We start from the raw sequence: 22,232 nt of genomic DNA on the forward strand, positions 1-22,232 counted from the left end.
CTGAGGCGTTTGTGAGGTGGCACGAGTTTCCTCTTCGGCACGTTCGTTTTTTGATGCCACTTTGGTTTTCTACGGTAAACGTCTCCCATGCTGCAACGGCCGACTCACCGTCCCAAACGGTGATGGCCCACTGAAATCAACTCCTTTAACGACTCATTCGCTTGTCTTTATGCAATCGTAGTAAATGGAAAGACGAAATAGTTGGCACACTTTCATAAAATTCCTACATAGTCATTCATGTCTGCGAAATAACAGCATTTATTTTGCTGTCTGGTATTGTGTGAATGCAAAATGGCCGCCTCATCCCAGATCCCTCCGGTGCATTGCAACTGGACTTCACACCGACTTGATCGGGCCGATCGGTATCGGCCGATATTCAGCATTTTACGCAGATCGGCTGATCGGCTTTAATGTCATAATTGGCCGATCCGATCAAGGACGTCATCGATCGTGCACAGTGCAGTTTATTTTTAGCCTTGTCGCGTCTTTTGACGTAGTTCTGTAAATATCTGACGGCCAAAGAAGTTATTTCCAAAAACATGTCGGCGGTGTGGAACGGACAACACGTCATGCCGGATCCGACTACAAGGCAAATTGGCTCTTTCACCGTTGCACGATGTCAGACGACTGCAATCAAACCTTGTATTCCGATACCACCGCATCCCGTCTTTCACGATCATCGGGCTCGATCTTGTCAACTCAAATGCGACCGGATAGACTCGTTACCGTGGCGACGGCAACAAGAGCGGAGCGCGGCGACTTTATATTATACAGGACAAAATGGGGAAAAACGTGTGTTGGCGGTCACCGGTGCTCAGGAGAGGACGTCGGTTTCAGGCTCGCTTGAGGTACGTTCGCGTACTTTGAACGCGATACGGCTCGCAAGCAGCCAACAAAACGTTCTGCGCGGTAGCACGAACGGTTGGACGTAAACATGCCGCCGTTCTGTCGGATCACGCTCTCAAGGTTCGGTGTGGGTGAAGTCATTGAATTCAAATTAAAGTAATTTAATTACTATTACACACTTAGGTAGCACCCGTTATTTCTGTCATGTAATGTCGCTTTGTCCTGACTGACCAAAGCGGTGATTTCCAACCTTAATGGAGCCAAGGAACATATTTTACAATTGAAAAATCAAACAGAAATGTCACAAACGGTGGAGACATGAACGATCGGATCGGTGATGGGTTATCGTTTTTTTCAACTCTCTGATCGTGATCGGCCCTAAAAATACTGATCGTGTAAAGCCCGATTGCAACAACATCGCGACGCTGCCTCCGGTGGCGTTTTAACGCAAATGACGGTTTGAGTGACATTTGAAAACGAGCAAAGGAACAAAAAAAGGAACTCTTTGGACACTACGATGCGTGACTAATACGATAGATCCAAAAATGTCATTTGGCACCTTCAGAAGCAAATGAAGTGATTTTCAAAAAGGAAACTTGTATGAAAATGATCCACAAAACCGTGGATTGACTTCAACTGAGGCGGAATAGCTCCGATATCAATCGGGATTGTCTCCGTTTTCGGACGTTTGCCTGCTGCCCAGCAAGCCTTGCTTTTTGTCTTCCTCTTCGCTGCGGGGGAAATTCGAAGCGAGGAAGGAGCCTTTTACCACCGATAAGTGTCACCGCCGGCCGGGCCCGATTCCCCCGCTCGCTGGCGTCCTCGTGAATATTCAAAAGCGGGAATACTGGGGAGGGGGGACAAGGGGGGTAGCAGCGCTGAGAACGTCGCTTGTCACACGAGGCAATAAGGGACGCGGCGTACCGGGACGCCACATTGTGCGCGTCCCGGTAATTATGCTCTCGGCTGTCGGTAAACAGGAAGTGTGTGTGTGTGTGTGTGTGTGAGAGAGAGAGACACATGCACACACCTGCTCCCAAAGAGGAACTTGAGGCCTTCAGAGCGCCGTTGCATCGGTTCCACTCGTGCGCTCGCGCTATTCATACGCTAATCAACACAACTGTGAGCGCGTGCGTGTGTGTGTTACCGTTTTTATGTGCGAGTGTTTGCGCGTGAGACATCACATGCAGCTTTGCCGCGACCGCCAATTATCAGCTGTGCGGCTTCAAAGCACATTATCTGCACAATGACATGCAGTTACATGCGCACGCACGACACACAGACACACAAACACACACAGCTGCGCACACATGGAAACTCTCCCTCGCAGTCTGTTCCCCTTGGTTGCTCTTTACTTTTCTACTTCCCGTTTACTTCCCGCTTAAGAACCGCCTCCTCCCCCGGCTCGGCCTCACGGCGTCCGATCATGCGGAACGTAGTGTGGTGCGGAAGAATCGGAACCTTTCTGACGGCAAAAATCACAATTGTCATCACGATGACCGTAATCGTCATCACGACGATCCCGATCGTGGTCACGATGATCATCGTGACGACGATCGTAATCGTCACGATGACGATTCAGATCGTCGTCACCTCGATCATAATTGTCATCACGATGATCACGATGATGATAATCACCTTGATGTCCGCGTGCGCGGTCTTGTCAACGAGGAATGGGTCGCTTCTATTTCCAGTCGCGTATTGCGTTGATTGAAAGGCCGCTGCTGATTGGCCGGTCGGCTCGTTAGCGGCGGGCTCCATCTTAACGACCTCGTCTCCCGTCACATCTTTCCCTCCATCCGACTTTTTCCTCTTTCACGACATCCGCCATCCCTTTTTCCGATTTTGCCTTCCTTTTCCGAATTTCCCTTTGTTTCTCGTCCTCTCCCCCCCCCCCCCCCCCATATATTATCCTTATCCCTTCCCTGCTTTGTTTTTTCCTCCCACCTTTTCCATATTGTATTTTTTGCAGTCTTGTTTTCCCGATCCCCTTTTGCCCCTAACCTCCTTTCCCAGCGCTTCCTTCTTCTTTGTTTCCCAATCCTTTCCCTACCCCATTTTCTCTATGTATTCCCTTCTTGTGCCATATCCTGATTTTTCTTTTTCTTTTCCTATTCCTTTTTTTTTTTTTTTTTTTAACCATACTCTCCTTTCCCTCTTTTTTTCCTCACGCTGAATGGACATGTATATCAGTTGCAAATAATTAAAACGTGATTTTTACGATCCTTTCTTTGAGCAAAAGCCCACATGTCCAAATATGGTCAATGTCCTGTTTTGTCACAAATCTTTACGCATTATTAACTCATTTGAAGTGTTGAAAATAGCCTGACAAAAACATCTACTCTGGCTCTCGAAGGCTCAAGTGTCTGAGAAGTGCCGTCAAACTCCGCCTCCTCCTTGCGGCGCGGGAACCCTGTGACATTATGTCGCCTCGAGATTGAAAGTCTGGATGTTTTGAAGTTGCTGAGATACATTTGCCTCATTTCCACCGAGGCTTTTTTCCCCTTCGTCCTTTTACCCGTCTTCTGTTCCCTTTCCTCCTTTTCAGCCATGTCAGCGCCAGTGCACGAAAACGCGCCTACTTGTCGTCGGGGTCGATACACGTCTGCAGCCAATGAGCACTCGGGGAGTGAAAAAGACCGGGAGGGCCTGCCTACCTTTGTATCGGTCCGCCGAGGTCGCCGGCGTCCTGCCTGCAACACAAACCAACGGAAAAATGACATTTAGTCAACTAAACAAAAAAAATCAACACTGGATGCATATTGAACAGCCACACTCACCGGACACTTCATTAGGTACACACATAGACAGTGGTGCCTTGTGACACGAGTTGAAAAAAAACAAACTTTTGTGTTTTTTAAAGAGGGAAATTCGCACTCTAATATTGCTTTATATCAAAACATTTTGGAATCACAAACAGAATGCAAAGAATTCCAAAGTTTGTGCATCAAGATTTAATGCCGCAATCCAATTCACTGTGCGACACTCCTACAGCCACGGAGACACAAAATGGACAACAGTACTACGACGACTACTTCTTCTTAGCCACAGTGTGATTTGTTGTTTTTTGCAGAGGCTGGAGAATCTACGCCTGTGAGTATTGTTTCATTATCCGTCGACGTGTTGCGCCAACATTTGTGTTCAAATATGCATCGCTTCGAAAACCGTGACTATTCGCTACTATTCACCGTTAGCATGTCTTTTTTCTTTTTGAATTCCTATTTTTTCCTTCTTTTGACATTTCATGTCACAATTTTGCTTCTCTTCATCCAAGGAAATTATCCAGGCGGTGGCTAGCTTAGCACGACGAGCCTCGGCTCGCTCCGTCACTACGAGAACGCACGAGATTCTCTCCTTTTATTTAATGTCAGAGTCGCGGGTTCGACTGTTTCAAAATATGCAAATCGTGTCGGCAAAGACAACACAACAATGACTTTTGTTCAGCGAATGAGTGAGAAGTCGGACGAAGCGTTTCTGGAAAATTGATGCCACGACACACACGCGCACACTCGGGAATGGTAAATTGGTCTTGTTTGTCCTTGGTAAGCGTAGAGAAGAAGCGCCTTCGATCCGGCGGATTTCTCTCCATAATGTCCAGCTCTTCCCTCCTTTTATCCGCACGTCCTCTTCTTCTTCTTGTGGAGCATGTAAATAAATTGGTCCCCTGGCGCGCACACACGCACGCACGCACACACACCTCTAGTGCTGCACCAAATTAGCACAGGTTCTATGTCACCCCGGTAAATAAAATAATAAATGAACAATGTGCTCATTAATAAGCCATGTGTTCGAGTGCGCGTGTGCGCCTCCTCGACACGGCAGCCAATCACAGGGCGCTTTGCATTTCAAAGTCACGCGCTTGTCCGTTTCATCTGTGGCCACCGAAACGCTCGTCTTGTTATCTCGACACGCGCGCACACTCTCTTTATTCCCAAATTCCATGAATTATGAAAAAGTGGAAATGGAACGCATTTTTTTTTTTTTTAATATAGCACGCGCACACGCGCACGCACACACACTCATTTGAACAACATTTGGTGCGCACACAAACACCCAACCACACTCACACACAGGCACACAACACACGCACTGAGACACACACACACACACACACACACACAAATATATGCAGGAAGACACACCACTCACCCAGACACACACAAACGCATGCACACACAACAAAACCTCCAACACACATAAACCTCCAACACACATACACTGACACACAAATAAAAAAAACAAACGCGCACACAGACAAACACATACGAGACACACACAAACACATGCACACGCAACAAAAGCCACAACACACACGTGCACAAACACACAAAAGTGTCAAGAGAGCTCTTCCTTCTTTTTTTTTTTTTTTTTTTTACACTTCACTCAATTTCGACAACATTTAGCTTCTTCAGTTTGCGAGTTCACCACGAGGCGGCGCTAAATCTTCATCAGACGTCACGCGCGCGCACACACCTAAACGTTAGCGCTAAACGGAGGGGAAGCGGCAGCATCGCAGCTGTCACTGCTCTGGCGAGAGAATTCCCGAGACGGAGACGCTAACCCTATCACGGCTGCGATGCGGCGAACACAACGGCCGAGTTGCTGAAACCTCGCGGGAACGCAGCTAACCGGTTAGCCGCTAACAGCATAACGAGCACAGAAGGCAGACGCACTCCGGCGCGAATTGTGAAAAAAACGCAAGCAATTGACGCCCAAAAAGCTCATAATTGCCTCCAGTATATCAGTGCTAATCCTAATGTGGAATGCAGGCTCCCCCTAGTGGCCTGTAAAAGAATCTCTGAAATAAATGTTCAAACTGTGGATAATGTGATAAAAAATGTTTTTTTATTCCAGTACATTTGTTAAGTACAGTTCAGTTGTATTTAACTGAGGTACAATCTCGTTTGTCTTGAAACCCTAACGTTTATGCTTATTTTAATTGAATCATGATTGATGAAAAACGAGCATCGTTGAATTTGTCAATAGGCGGGTTTGACTGTACTTTTAATTTAATAATTTATTGCTGATGCAAAAAAAATCAAAATTAACCTTCAGAGTTGTCCAGTTTTTTTGAAGGATCCTTTTTTTTTTTGCTGAAATTCACGATGAAAGCGCCCGAGTGCGTCTGCATGCAGCCCATCTGTGTGCAACGCTGCTTATAACACCGTTTCAACACCCCTCCCATTTGACACGTTCGCGCGCGCGCACGCACACACACACACACACACACACTACCCACAATCCCCTGACCAATCGACACACACGTTTAAAGCACTTTCACACGTTCAACTTTCACACCCTCGGAGGACTTCCCACCTCGTCGTGGACGTCTCAATCTCATCTCCATTTTGAGGTGTGTGAGTGCGTGTTCACGCATGTGTGAGTGCACACATGTATACGTGTCACAGCGCTTGTATTCGAACACGTGACAGAATGTTTCACGAACAAGGATGCCCGCATAAGTTTCCCGGTGGACGGCGAGCAACACGAGTGGCTCTGTTGTCCAATCACAGAGCTTTTTCCTGCCAAGATAGGGCCAATCACTGAGCTGACAACGGCCAACATTCGTCCAATCACTGAGCTTCCTTCGACCAAAATGCATCCAATCGGTGAGCTGCCTCTTCCACAAGTTCGTCCAATTACTGACCTCCTTCGAGCAAAGTGCGCCCAATTACTGAGCTTCCTGTGACCAAAATTCGTCCAATTACTGTGCTCCCTTCTACGAAGTTCCACCAGTCGATGAGCTACATTCAACATTTCCCTCCAAACTTTTAACAATGTGAAAAGTGTTGCGTCGTGTGGTCAAAGCGAGCTAATAAAAGGAAACCGCTGGCTAATAAATCAATATTATGACTGACGGCTCATCAGATCGCGGGCCCAGACATCAAAATGTCAGCCTAATCCCTTCCAAAGCGCGATATTCCGTTTTAATCCCGGCGCCAGGAGAGGCGGCCGTATTGAGTCTGGGATTTACAGCGGCACTTTGATGGACCGCGAGCGGCGAGGCAATAAAGTCATGCGGACGGGCGCCAAATGGATATGATCGCAACTCGTCACGTTAAAGAGCGGCGCGCCATCCATCAGCGTGACAAAACGCCTCTCCGGCGTGGCGCGATGTTGGTCTCAACGCTTCACTTCGCCGCCGCGCGCTAACCGCCCGCGTACGCCATCATTATCCCGCCCTCCCGTCCGCTGCGTTTGTTGCGGGAGGGAAATGAGGTATAAAACGGCGGCCTCCGTTTGTCTCCGCTGCTTTGTCAAACGAAGTGATTCAAGTTCGCCACGGCAAAGGAGAGGAAACATTAGCGGCAAACGCGCACGTAAATTAGCCCGTGGCGCATCGGTTCATCAATAGCAATTAAGGACGCCCAGCGCCCCGTCGGGCCGCTGGATTTATTTTGAATGATGAAGTGAACACGTGCAAGAAACACTTTGTTGAGCGCCTTCAAGATGCCACTTTTGAATTTGTTCCAATCAATTCGTCCGTCTCCCCGACCAAAACAACCAACATTTTACACTTGGTTTCAATAAAGTTTCATCCATTCGCAAAGATTCATTCTATCAAGATGGAGTGAACTGCTAAACTTGACTGAAATGACCAAAATTAGCCGATTGGTCTCACAACCCTTTTTCTCGCACTTCTCTCAAGATGGACAGGACATGAAAATGGACACCAAGGCACATCCGGTGTTGCTTTACCGCGACCAAGTTCAATTTCCCCGTTGAAATGAATTGAAATGTCAGGAAAAATGTTGTTTTTTTTTTTAAATTCTTCCTGAAGAAAGCTTCCTTCCTTCGTTCATTGAGTTTCATTCTGCCAAGATTCATCTCATCGAACATTTTGGGACATTTGGGTCTGAAAAATATAAATAATTCTGTTAAAACATGGAGAGAATGTCAAGAATGTATTTATAGTGTACTACTATGCTGCAGTCTTCATGTGTTGGATCTGTGCCTTCAAGGGGCGTGGCCTAATGAGTGACGTTGGCCAGTAAGAAGTGCAATGATTGGACAAATCGTGGTAGAATGAAGCTCAACGATTGGCTGAGATAACATGGGTGGTCGAAGACACAAAATATTGAGGATTTAATATTTATTTGACATTAGAATCAATTTACCAACTGTTTAATAAAATACATTCATGTATTTTTTCACTTTATGAATTACACTCAATCGATTTAACAGTTATTGAATGAGATAAACGAATGAAATTAAAGACAAAATGAGGAAATACATTTAACTAACCAAATTTGGGAGGGAAAAAAACAGCTCAATGAATGCACCAAATATTTCTGGACACTTTAATATTACTGCGCTTCATGCGAGGGGCAACATATTAGGAAGCCGTCCCAGTAGCTTAACAGACATCAGTTTAGGATGAGCGTCAAATCAAATCAACGATGAGCATTGTCGTCTTTGGAAAAGCCCAATTTTGGAATTCCATCATGCGGATAACGAGAAAACACGGCCGAGCTCGCCATTCCAACCCCCGGAATGAGATCGCTCACAGCAATCTCATCGTTTCAAACCCTAACCCGGATGGGGTGGGGGTTTGAATCCGAGGAGAGGTGGACGGACGATACGGGATTCCTTCAGGATTTTATTTGTCATCTTCGGGAGCGCATCAGGACGACGTCAAAACGTTTGCCACGATCAGCGCATCACGTGCGTGTACGTCCACGTGTGTGTGTGATGAGTCGGGTGTGCAAGTCCCAAACGCACATTCATCTTGTCAAAATCTTCCCAAAAGCCGAAGACGTGACCTCCTTTCCTTCTCTTTGTGTCTGTAACTCATTCACTGTCAGCCTTCCCAGTTAACATGGATATCGGAATCCTCTTTATTTGCCAAGTATGTCCAAAAAACACACAAGGAATTTGTCTCCGGTCGTCGGAGCCGCTCGAGTACGACAACAGACGGTCGATTGACAGAGAACACTTTTCAGCCATAAAGACATTGACAAAAAACAGTCACTATTTGACTTCTAAAGCCGTCAATGGCAGCGAATGTGAAGTTGATGATTTAGTCAAGTGCCGATGTGAAGCTAAACATCTTTTTCATTTCTTTTGCTTCTCTTTAAACTTGCGTCTGATCACAACCCCCCGCACACAAGAAAAAAAACAACCAGTCCTCTGATCCCACTTTCAGTCCATGTGAACAAGACACAAAACAGCGACACCTGAGAGCAGAGCTACATCACAGTAAAGTACAGCCGCACACGAGCGCACTCTGGTTCTCGTCGCATGCGAAGGCGAAACGGCGAAACTCGCAGTCCGTTGGCTGTGTTCTGACATGAATATTTCATGCTGTTGATGTTTAAAGCATCATTTGTGATGCGTGTGTGATCCATAATGCACGTTTTGATCATTGGACTGGTGATATGTTGGGTTTCATGCCGCTTTCACCGCACGGTTAAGTCATCAATGTGCGGCGGACACAGACGCGCGCACGCACGCGCGATGTCCACCCAACGACACGCACACATCGAGCTTGCGTTTATTACTCACTCGTCATCGTTTGCCTCGATTTAGCAAAAGGTAAGTATCATATCATAAAGTATACTATGGTAAAGTAGAGTAAATGTATCATCTATTATATAGCATAGTGTAGTATACAGTGTAACATACTACAGTATAGCACAATAATGAAGACCATAGAATGGTGTAGTGTCAGATAATAAAGCAGAGTATAGTATACAATGGTGTATTGTCACGGAGAGCATTTTATATGACCGGACAGTATCTATCGTATCGTACAGGCCGGCACGGTGGACGACTGGTTAGCACATCTGCCTCACAGTTGTGAGGACCGGGGTTCAAATCCCGGCCCCGCCTGTGTGGAGTTTCTCCGGGCACTCCGGTTTCCTTCCGCATCCCAAAAACATGCGTGCTAGGTTAATTGACAACTCTAAATTGCCCGTAGGTGTGCATGTGAGTGCGAATGGTTGTTCGTTTATATGTGCCCTGCGATTGGCCGGCGACCGGTCGGGAGTGTACCCCGCCTCCCGCCCGAAGATAGCTGGGATAGGCGCCAACATGCCCGCGACCCCTGTGAGGATAAGCGGTAAAAAAAAATGGATGGATGGTATAGTGCAGTGCAATATACAAGAGTCAATTGTGGTCATCTCAAAAATACAGAATAGTGTGTGTGTGTGTGTGTGTTTGTTTGTGTTTGAGTGTGTGTCTGCGTGTGTGTGAGATAAGAGCAATCTGCCAGGTGTTACGGTTGGCGATAAAGGAAGAGAGCTCGGAGGAGAAGGAGATAGCGAGCGAGGAGAGGAGGAGGAGGAGGAGGAGGAAGAGGAGTCGGCCTCCTCGGGAGGGTTCCGAGGTGGCACCGCGCTCAATTTCTTTCATACTATAAAATTAGAACCCCTTATGTCCTTACATGGGTTGTCATATTTCCGTGCGGGTGCATGAATGTGTGTCAGTGTCCAGGTGTGTGTGTGTGTGTATTCATTGTTGCGGGTGTGTCTGTGTGCGTGTTTTCTGTGTGTGTGTATTCTTGTGTGTCTGTGCGCGTGTGTGTGTGTACAAATCCCCAAAGCAAAGGCCACTCGCGTAATTGAAGGACGTAGCGACACCGTGATAGATACAAGTCGACAACTCTGTGTGTGTGCGTGCGTGTATGTGTGTGTTTGTGCGGTGTAATGACCCCCCAAGGGAGAAGAAGGGCCCGGGGCCGGGCTGAGAAGACCCCCATCAACTAAGAGGACGGATGAAGGAGGAGGAAGAGGAAGCTGGAAGGAGCGAAGGTGGCAGCTGTCGCCTCCTCGGGAAAGTAATTGGCCGAGCGCGCGGCCCCGAAACTGAGACGGTCATTAGCGGCGGCGTCCCACCTGGCGCGAGCACGCCCCCCCCCCCCTTTGAAGGGATGTCGGGGGGCTTCCTGGGGTGTGTCAGTCACAAGATGAGGAGGAAGAGGAGGCCGGCATCTGAGTGTCATCTCCAAATCACGTTTGACAGCTTGACTGACAGCTGCGTACGGCAGAGTCGCGCATGGAAATATGAAAAATAATAAGCGGCCACGTTGGACCGGCTTGACTGACAGGCGGGAAAAAGGAGGCGAGCGCACGCCTCCTCTTTTAGAGGGACTGACGGGTACTGGAGGGGACCAATCATGTGACTCGGACCGTTTCATGTCATGTGACCAGTCCAGTGTCCACTCATGTGACTTAGCCAGACACGTGACCTGTCATACAACTCACGACACAGAACGTCAAATGTTTCGGGACGTGTGCCACTTCCTGAGAGTCTGTTTTTTTTGGGGGGGGACCAATCCTCCCGACCATCGTTGACGGGCTCATTCTTCCACACCAAATTCACCCAATCATTCATTTTTCTCTCCACAGAGTTTTGTGAAGAGAGAGAAAGCGAACAAGAGGGCCGAGAACAAAGGAGGCGACTGGCGGAGGAAAGCGTGAGGGGGAGGATTCAATATATTTTTAATCTCGCAGATGTAATCGGATTACACGTCCGTCAGGAGCGACGTATTTCATAAGGAATAAGTAGTTCGGTGGCGGGAAAGAGGGGATCGGTGGGGGGCGGGGTACGAATGCGGACGAGGCACTTTGGCGCTGCGATGTACATCCACGCTGACACATTGTAATAAATGCACTGGGAGGCGCTGGCAGAAACACAATGCCGTGTAATCATTTTACGGTGACAAACCGGAATTCCAATGCTGTCCCGTGTGAGTCCGGTCACGGGAAAATTGAATTAAGTGCCAAGTGCGCACATGCTTGAGGAGGACGAGGAGGAGCAGTAGGAGGAAGAATAGAATAGCCAATTGGAGCGCTTTGGTTCTGGCACAGCTTGCTCGTCTCGCAGGACGGCTCGCTTACCGCGCTAACGCACGGGAACACAAACGTCGGCGTTACAAAATGTTCACACGCATCAGCTCACACGTGTTCCACCTGATCGCTGAATAACATTGAAGGAGAAAAAACTATACAATGGAAAATGATGCGTTCCATGAAAATGATCAGTTACATGCTCGGAGCTAAAAACTAGGAGGTATAAGCAAGAAGCTATGAGCTCCAATCTAAAAACTGACAAAAAAGGGATGAGCTACATGCTACAGCAACAAGGTATATGCTAAAAAAGGATGTATTTTTAATGACTCCTGAATTCAGTTGACTGTTTTAATGTCCTACTTATAACAAAATATACCACATTTACTCATGTAGCAGCTTATTAAAACAATATAATGAATATTTTAAATGAATACATTAAATGAATAAGGAACACTATTGAGGTTAGCATATTGCCGTGTCCCTCGGCCACCGTTCCACTTCCTCACATGACCCCTTTGGAAAATTAATAGCCCACCCCTGAGCTATATGCTAAACACTTGAAGCTACAGGCTAAAACCTAAGCGCAACAAGCTCCATATGAGCTACAAGAAACGTGCGACTAGCCTAAAACGATGTGTAGAAATCTATGAGCATGAGCTACAAGAGCCGGAAGATAAAAACGATACGTTACAAGCGATGAGCGACAAGATAGAAGCTAAAAACTATTGAGCAAAAGGCTGTTAGCTCCAAGCTAAAAGGTATATGCTACACGTTTTCAGCTATAAACTAGAAACTACAGGCACTAGAGGCAAGGAGCTACAAGCTAATAACTGTCTCAAAGCACACGTAAGGCTACAAGCCAAACGTTAAATGTACAAACAAGTTACCAGCAGAAAGCTAACATGTCACAGGTGCAAAAACGTGTTAATCACAAGTGTTTTCTGATTGTGGATATTTCTACAATTTTGGCACCCGTCGGAAGTCTTTCATCCCAAATTCCTTCCAGGGGTTTCGGCCGAAAGTCCACTCAATCTAGCCAGCGGGACGAAGTCGCTTAATCTTTTTATCTCGGTCGAAGCAGTTGGCCATCGAGTCAGAAAGATCACACGCGCACAATGGTCTCAGTCTTTGATTTAAGATTAGCGCCCGGCGGGGTTTCCGGGGTGGCTGCCAGACGGAAGCGGGAAGAAGGCCACCGCTGCCAGATAAAGGGCCCCATTGTTCATCGCAGTCCACGGAGACGGGCATACGAACGTCCGACGTGTCCGCCGCGGTCGTGTCCCCGGCCGACGACTCGCCGCCGTCAATAATTCGCGAGACGACGCTGACGAGGAGGAAGGGGAAATCTGCATCGTTATCAAGTGACGAGCGGCGCAGGAGGGCCGGCCGCCGCGGTTGACAAACGAAGGAAGGCAATTGTGTGGGAAGAATTCACAATGTCCACAACAATTCTTGGATTCGCACCATTAGGACTTTTGGAGATCTCAGTCTTACAAAAACAAATCTCAGTTTATTGTCATTGTGTTAAAATCTTGTTAAAAAAAAAAAAACTTTGGAGGAGATCTTGTTGCATTTAACATTTTTTTAAATCGTCTAAAATCTTGGAACATTCAACTTTTGTTGGTTTTATTTTTAATTTCATAAACTACTGTGGTATTCTTCAGCATTTAGTTGCGATTTTAAAAGAAAAATCATGTGCCAAATGTTCAAACGTTTTGTTGTTTCCAAGTCCTCCGGACTGTGAGGCAGACGCACTGACCGGTCGCCCACAGTGCCGCTTCGTCTTGTTACATTTGAATTTCAATTTGAAAGAATAGTGTGCTATTGTTCAACACAGTTTGAAACAAAGAAAAAAGTCTGACAAATATTCACTAAACAAGTGTGATATTGTGACGTTTAACTTTTGATACATTTTTATTTTTGATTAAAAAAAAAGTGTGCTATATCAGTCAACATTTTTAAATGAAAACTCATGTGGAAAAAAATACATTTTTTGAAAAGTAAAAGTAAAAAGTTAACTATCTTCAAATGTCACATTCAAGTTGTGTTTCTTTTTTTTCCATTCAGCACTGACAAATATTCATGAAACCTTTTTACATCCAAAAAAAAAAATCTAAATCGAACGTGGGATATCTTGTGAGATGACATTGAATTTTGTGAACATTTAGATTTCTTTTGCGGACATCGCTGAAGTCAAAATGTATAAAGGTTTAATCCATGCTAATATATCCACCTTCCTGGGATAATCCTTCATCTGCAAGCTCTGCATTGCTATGGCAACCAGGATCTTTTTTTCTCGTCTCCCATTTAACAACGGTAAAGTCCTCCGCGGAAGCCGATGATGGCACGTCTCAAGAAGTCGAGGAATGGGGTGGGTGGGGGAAAACCCCCCCGAAAAACGGGGGGTTAGAATTCTGAGACGGGAGTGCGGTGAAACGCGAGACTCACATTAGGATGATCTCGTTTCGCGTCGTCCTCATTCAGCGGCAGCGTGACGGCTGAGAAGGGGCGGGGGGTGGGGGGATCTTTCCAAGTAGGACACGGAACCTTGGGGGAGGCAATCCGAGGGATCTGTACTTCACTGGAGGATTGATTTGTCGGACAACGATAACTCTGGTGGGAGTTTTATATCGTGGACTTTTTGTTGACTCCAGGGCTGAAACGTTTCATTGAATAAACCCTCATCGCTATAGAGCAATTTTAACTGTATATAGAGGACTATAGATCTGACTCTTGGTCTGAAACAATCGAATTATGCCTCATCCTTTACATAGTAGACTATATTGTTGATTCAAGGGTTGAAATGATTAATATGCGAATAATAATCACAAATCACTAAAACCTAAAATAGCGATGAGGGATTATTCAAATAATCGTTTCAACTGTAGAGACATATAGTCCGCTCCAGTGTATAAAAAATCTTTATACAGTCAGTAGGGAATGAGTTGATGCGGTAAAAGAAGCAAAAACATCGTATCTGTACTCGGACTGAAGTCCAGCGGGAATGTTTTGGGCTAAAAACGCTGATTTACGACGGTCCCCGCGGCGTCTCGTGTGGATGGCAAAAAGTCAGAGGCGACACCTGCGAGGATCGTTCACGCGATGATGATTTGGTGACATGAGGAAAAATCGATCGGAAATAACGAGTCAAAAGCAACCGTGGAATGCTGCTCAAAAATAGCAAACCTGGACGGGTGCAACTTGGGCGGCGCTAGCTTTAGCCTAGCATCTTGTCATACCGCTGACCTATTGACTGTGACAGCAAAATGACATTGACTCACCACTTTAACGTTGGGAATTTTTCAAGTTACCAAAAGTGTAGTACAACGTTGTACCACCAGACTCGGGGCCAGCACTGAGCGCGACTGGATGTACATGCGGCGCTGCGATAACAAAAACAGAGAGAGAAGGAAATGCGAACGAACCGAAAATGTTAAAAAATATTCTGTGAATAATCTCGGGAAAGTTTATGCGCAATATGTTAGTATCAAGCAAGCAATTTTTTTGTATTATATGGTTTGGTTGAAAATGTTGCTATTTAAATTAAAACAATTATTATTTTATTTTTTTAAAAAGCCACATCACGGGAGACCCGCAAAAAAAAAAAAAACAACAAAATGTCACTGGCTCATTTTAATACCACAAGACTGAATGAGCAAATAAACTCTTGATTTTGTACACAAGACAACAGGGGTCGTAGGTGAGATTTCACTTTGGTATTTTTTTAAGGGGGCCTAAAATATCCTTACAGTTAAACTGCAGTGCCCCCCCCCCCCCCCCCCGACTGCTTTGACATGCACACGACACGTCGAAAATATTCGAAGGAAGCGAGACAAGACGAAGTGGGGCGCTTGACTCAAAAGGAGCTCGTTTTTTGGGTTCCCCCCCCCGCGCCACTTAACGGGTGTCGCACTCCTCACAGCGCAGGTCTTCCGGAATGTTCGGCGCCGGCCGAGGAGCGGGGCGAACGGCGGACGCTTATCGAGCGAGGCGACGCCCGGGGGACGGCGGGGCGTGCCGAGCGGCCTCCCGCGGGACTCGTGTCCAATTACAGCTGACAATGAGGGTCCAGAAAAGCGGCGTGATGATGGAATAAATGGGATGGATGGAAGGGGGAGGGGACGGGGGCGGGTTAGGAGGCTCCGAGGACACGAGGAGCACTTGGAATCGATGGGCCGGGACGATGGAGCGCGATTCCCGGGGGTGTGCGAGAGTTCCCGGCCGATTGCCGCGACCGGGAGCTAACGTCACCGTCGCCGGGACGGAACTCGAAGGCTTGAGGACATTTTCTCATCGTCGGATCTGAATTTGCAGGACAGCGAGGTTTGTCCAAGTCCTGGTAGAGTCCAGTCCGAAGTCCAAAGCTAGTCTGAAGTTTAGTCGGGTCTGAATTTGGAGGAGAAGTGTTGAGTCCATGTTTGTTTGGGTATCATTTTGTAGTCTGGTGAGGTCTGCCCGTTGAGTCCAACGGGGACACTTCAAGTCGAGTCTCGCCGTGGCTCAGTTGTTCATGTTTGCCTTCTTCGGACTCCTATTGTTACGAGTGAAAAACCGACGTGCGCCCTCGAGCCACTCCACCGCACTGCTAGATGGCAGCAGCCGACTTCACAACATCAGACAACATCTGAATAACGTCAGAGTCGTTTGCTTTTTCACTAAGTGACGATTAAAAGGATAAAAAAGACATTTTCGTCGGAAACGTGATTTTTGTTCTTTCAACGGCCCTTTTTCCAGTTGTCCAACTCATTTGGGGAAGTTGGACGACTTTTACAAAGAAGTTTGACAGAAGAAGTCGAGCCGTCACATGGTGTCTCATGACCAAGGCCACCTGTGTGCTGATTGGCTGCCGGCTGGTCATGTGACGTGTGAATCAAAATGTGTTGTCATTCCTCGTGCGCGCGTGCGTGTCAGCACACAAAGTGCTAACTGTGTCGTGTCGCCCGCGTGATTCGCTGGAGCCTCAACAGGAAGTGAAAAGCCGGCAACAAACTCACCCAAAAGTGAATTCGTAGGCTGTTTTTTGGAAAACAAAAAAAAACCTCAAAGTGACGAATGTTCTGTTTTTAAATTAAACAACAACAACAACTCAACTCAAAGTGAATTGTTTTTTCTGTGTTTTTAAAGAAAACCTTAAAAAAAAATTCGATTAAAAGTGGTGATTTGAATTTGTATGTTCTGTTTTTAAAGATAACAAAAAAATGGAAAATGAATGATGGTCTGTGTTTCGAAATGAAACGTAATAAAAAAAAAACTCATCAAAAAGCTCCAAATCAGCATCGCCAAAATCATACGAGTGCCATTCAAAAGTAAAGAAATACAAGTGAGACTTCGGGAGGCGTCCGTTGATCCCACATTTAATTGGTCGGCAGGCCGGTGTCCAGCTCTGCTGACTTTGGCCAAAAGGCGGGCTACGCCCGGGACTGGTCGCCATTGTGTCAGGGCGCAGGTAGACATACAAACAGCGGTCGCCAGGCAGACGATTGGACGCCGGCCCGTCAGAACTGCCGCTCGCTCGCCAAGTGAAGTCCGTCATCGTCTTCCCGTACTAACTCGCCAGCGCTGCTAGCATTTAGCGCTTCTAGCAGTTAGCGCTGCTAGCAACGTCGACAAGTTGCAATAAAGTTCCAAACTGCAAACGTCGTCGCGTTCGAGTTTGCCAGGCGATTGTTTTGCTTTGATGGTTTTTTTTGGGTGCAGCGTCGGCTTTTCTTCCCGTTTCACGCGCAGCGTCCGTCGCTCACAAACACATTTCGACGCACGCGCACACGCTGCGCTTCACCCGGCCGGGCCTTGCGCCAAGTTTGTCTTCACTTTGCTGACTCTTACAACATCGCAACACCGCCACGACCCCCCCACACACGTGCTCACAATTACGCACACATAAACACAGAGTGAGATTGAAGGTTTCCATATGCACGCCGCCTTTTGAGAATAAGCTCAGCGACAGCCATAGGGCATGATTAGTGTGCGTGTTTGTGTGCGTGCGCGCCAGAGAGATGAAGACGGAGCGCCGTCCGCCTGGTGCTGTATTATTGAACACATTTGTCACTTTGTGCCAAACGCGCTACACTCGATGTGTGCGTGCGTGAGTGCAGAGGGGGGAAAATCGACTCTTCAAAGAAACGACGAAAAAGCCTTTCAGCTGGTTTGATTGACAGGTTGATGTCATGCATTCTTGGTCTGATTACACAGTGACAGCACACACACTCAAAAACACACACGCACGCACGCGATCTTACACATGGGATGCATTTGAAATCCTTCCTACTGAGGAGATATTAAACAATAATTTATATCATAAAAAAGGAATCAAAGAGGCCAAATGTGCGCGCACACACGTGCAGTGCAGTGTGTCAAGCCAACATGAACACACACACTTTCGCTGTTCAATGAAGTCAATGAAGCGCATACATCAACACGTACAGACAGACAAGTACACGGTCCACGCAAATGAGCCTCGCCATCCCATAACAACAACATGACTTGTAACCGTGATGTCACCGTGTGAGCATTACGTTACAGTGTGTGTGTGTGTGTGTGTGTGTGTGCGTGCGTGACATTACAGGTGAGCGTGTTCCCCTTTTTTGCATGTGTGTGCGCGCACGCGCGTATGCATAAAAGTGTGCGTGGATGCGCTCGTCCCTGAAAAAAAGTGTCAACAACAAAGCTTTCGTGAGGACAGACGGGGTCTTCGGTGCGCACGCGTGCGTGTCGTACACACGAGTACACGCGCACCCTCCCGCTCTCAACGGGGGCTCGCAAATGTTCTGAAGAAATGATAAAGTAGGAGCGCAGCACCTGCGTACGAATGAGGACTTACGATAATAAAAGGCCTTTTTCTGTTTCGGTTTGTGTTACATGATGGTGTGACATTTCAGTCAGAAAGTGTTATGTTACAGTGGCTGAGCGTTACATTGCAATGTGTGTGTGTGTAACAGAGTGTGTATGCACTGTTACAGTACGTGTGTTGCATTAGATTGTGCAGGTTGCATTTCAGTGTTTGTTACATTCCATCGTGTTGTGTACATTACAGCATGCGTTACAGTGTGACTGTTACATTACACCGGGTGGGCGTGTGTTTGTGTGGGCGAGAGTAACGTGAGTGTTACAGTGTGCGTGTTACATGAGTGCGTGAGCAATGCATTCCAGTGTGTGTGTGTGTTGTTACAGTTTGTGTGATAAACTACAATGTGTGTGTGTGTTACATTCCAGTAAGCGTATGCATTATGTTCCAGTGTGTGACCGTTACGTTACACCCCCCCCCCCCCGCCCCCCGCCCGTCGCTCGAAATGACGACGAGCGCCTGTCGGTAGCAACCCGTTCCGTGGAAATCGTAAAGTAGGAGTGCAGAACAGTCGTAAAAACGGCAACTTGGGAGAAACGCTCTTTTGTGCGCAAATCAGCCAAGATGCTCAACTGCTGCTGTGAGCCGTGTGGGAATATCTCCAGAGAAAATTCCTGAAGGGGAGTCATGATGGGGGAAGGGGGGTGGGGGGGGGCGCATGGGGCGGACAGTTATGTGTTGTCACACTCAAGTTTGAGGCGGGTCGACGAGGACGCACGGCGGTCCGGGTGCCGGCGTGCGCTGACTTGCCGCCCTCCCCGCGACGGACCCCAGAGGGGGCGAGGCTTACCTTAAGACGTTCCAGCTCTTGAGGGGGTCCAGGTCTGAAATGATAGAAACCATGATGGCAGGAAGGAAACAAAAAAGGGGGAGGGCGCAGGGCGGGCGCGGCGTGGGGGTGGGGGGGGGGGGGGGGGAGAATGAAAAAGAGGAAGGGGCGTCGCGGAAGAAGACGTTTTAAAGTCCGTCGGCCGCGAGATGCGAGGCGATGCGATGCGAGCCGTCCTGCTGCTGCTGCTGCCTGACGAGAAGTGGCGGCGGCGGGAGGCGCTCTCGCTCTCGCTCTCGCTCGCTCTCCTCTCTCTCGCTCTCTCGCCCCCCGCCCCCCCCCCACTTCCGCTGCTTTCGTCCCAACATCCGAACGCAACTGAAAGCACACGACAACACGTTTGGGAAATGTTGTCTCTGAAAAGGGCAGCACGGCGGAAAGTGGTTCGCACGGCGCTTCGCAGTTCTGGGCTCCGGGGTTCGAATCTGCAGCTTGAATGCTGCTTGGTTTGTGACCGCTTCTTGACTTGGTTTTCGATTGATCGTTTTCCAACTTGGATTTCTTGTTTTTTGTCCCCCTTCGCCCCCAAACCGGGTGAGAGCGATGAGAGGCGAAACGACTTCTAAGACGAGCGGAACAGTCCGCTTGCCGTCCATTGCAATGAATGAGAATATTTACAAGCATTTTTTTTTTTTAAATCTCACCATGGCATCATTTCTTTCCCCTTTCCTCTTTTAGACTGACTGTACATTTGAAGAAAAACAACCACAGGGCTCCCATCAATTAAATCAACTCCATTCAGCGGAACGGTGGGATGTATTTTGAATAATTTGAAATGGTGGTACATGGCATTACATCACGCCGCTTTTAACTGGAAATGTTTTTTTTTTTTGACTCACAAACGGGTGTCAAAGTGGAAGCTAAAGAGTTTGCGTCAACACAGAAAACCGTTAAGGGGGGGGGGGGGGGGAGAAGCGCAGCCCCAAAAGCAGAGAACGGCGCCCACTTCCTGTCTGACACGCCGCCACATCCTGTTGACGTTCTTCACTCCTCTCCTAATCGGGTTCACGCCAGGTTAACTTTCGGCTTGAAATTGGTGAGGAAGAAGCTAATGGCGAGCTAGCTAGCGCGTAGCGTCCTCCGCATCTCCCGCCGCGTTGCGTACGCCGAGCTTGAAATAGCCGCTGGACATCTGCTTGGCTGAGGAAGAGGAGGACGGAGAGACTTGACAGCCTCTCGCTCTTCTTCCTCACTCGCTATTTCGGTCTCTCGCCCTCACACACACACACACACACACACACACATCACGGTGGTTGACAATGTTAATTTGAGCGAAATAATCACGATGGCATTGCCAGGCACACGTGTTTGCACCATGACCGTCGCTGGCATGAATATTATATCGAATATATTTTTGTTGCGCTCGGCCTCAAAGCGGGCGACTGTCCCTTTAAGAGGCGCCCCGACCTCATTCACGCGTACAGGAAGTATAGCGACGACGTCATAGCGTGGTAACACGCCATAGCTTCTTAGTATGACATCATAGCATGACATCATCCATTTTTCGGGCTTGTGAGCATTTCCTGTCCACCAATCGGCACACCGCAGCGTTTCTGGACCGAACCGATCGACCGTTTGATCATTTTGGCAGAAAATGTACTGGCGCACATTGCAAATCGAGTCGCAAAGGAAATGCTGCGTTAGAACACCAGTGTCAAACTCGAGGCCCGGGGGCCTGATCCGGCCGATCACATCACTTCATGTGGCCCGCGAAAGCAAATCATGGGTGTCAAATTGCAGATGTTCAGAAGTGCAGGCCTTTTTTGTTACCAGTCCCACAACATCGAACAACAGTTCATTAGCGTCTGATCTCGGTTATCCACCAGTAATATGAGGCAATGATACATTTATGTAGTTTCACAATCATATTGCCATCTGACAAAAATCAGAACTCCTCCAAAACGTGGCCCGCGACAAAAATTTCCTCCTCTCAAAAATGCTTTGACAATAAAAAGCCTCACCGACTTTGGTAACTTACACAAGGTGCGATAAGAGAAACAGCTTGTGACAAAAGCGGTGACGTCTTCCCGGCGGCAGGAAGAACTCGGGCGATCGACCGCACGTGTGATTACGGCGGCAGCCATCAGCTCATCGATTGGCTCGCGCACGCACGCGCTGATTTGTCGCCAGCGTGCGTGCGCTCACATTAATTGCACAGTCGACGTGTTGGGGAACGATATCGCGTGGGTTTCCTCTCACGCAACGACCCGATTTGAATGGATTTTTCCCCTTTCGCTTGTATAAAAAGCAAACGACAAGTCAAATCAACTGCATGTTGAAGTCTTCAATTGACGAGGGTTGATTCCAAACCGAGAAAGCGAAGCGAGCTCGAAGCCGTCGCGACGATTAACGCGCCTCGGACGAGCACGTGCTCGAGCGCGCTAGCATGTGCGTGAAATACGCGCGGCGGGATTATTTCATAAACGACATTTGATCCCGTCAAACACGCCCGGAGCCAAACGCCCACGCGTTGCATGTCTCAAAGTGGCCCCCGCACCGCACCGCACCGTCACCCCGACAGGCATTCAAGTAAACAATTGGATGCTTTTAAATCTGCACTTTTATTACCATTCATTATTTGTAAACAGAAACTTGCATGGCAAAAGGCGCCATGTTTACAACACCCACGCACTACGCACAAAATGGATGCCTTCACTTTATGGATGGCAGCTATTTGTATGCATCCAGATTGGGGTGGGGGGGGGGGCAGAAGAACCCAAAAAAAAAAAAAAACTACTCCAAAATCCAACGTTTCTTGACGGCAACTACATTTCACAGTTTTTTCACTTTTTAATAATTTGGCAAAAATGTAAGTTTTTTTTCCATGCTGTCCTGATGGGGCGGCGGCGTGTGTAGAATTTTGAGGGAAAACAATTATTTCATCCATTTTAGAATAAGGCCGTATCATTGATAAAGTGAG

General features: G+C 47.6%; 1 protein-coding gene across 7 annotated transcripts in view; it reads right to left on the reverse strand.

Moving 5' to 3' along the window:
* celf2 (cugbp, Elav-like family member 2) overlaps positions 1–19,486 on the reverse strand; it is a 94,075-nt gene extending 74,589 nt beyond the window's left edge. For all 7 annotated transcript variants that reach the window (XM_061668172.1, XM_061668170.1, XM_061668171.1 and 4 more), the window contains exons 1-2: positions 19,274–19,486; positions 3,504–3,539 (exon numbers count right to left, since the gene is read on the reverse strand). In XM_061668172.1, the coding sequence (XP_061524156.1) occupies positions 3,504–3,539; positions 19,274–19,326 (89 nt within the window). In that variant the 5' untranslated portion in view covers positions 19,327–19,486. The remainder of the gene's footprint in view (positions 1–3,503; positions 3,540–19,273) is intronic.
* Positions 19,487–22,232: the final 2,746 nt, after the last annotated feature.

Source organism: Phycodurus eques, chromosome 22 (assembly GCF_024500275.1).
Source record: "Phycodurus eques isolate BA_2022a chromosome 22, UOR_Pequ_1.1, whole genome shotgun sequence".
Lineage (NCBI taxonomy): Eukaryota > Metazoa > Chordata > Actinopteri > Syngnathiformes > Syngnathidae > Phycodurus > Phycodurus eques.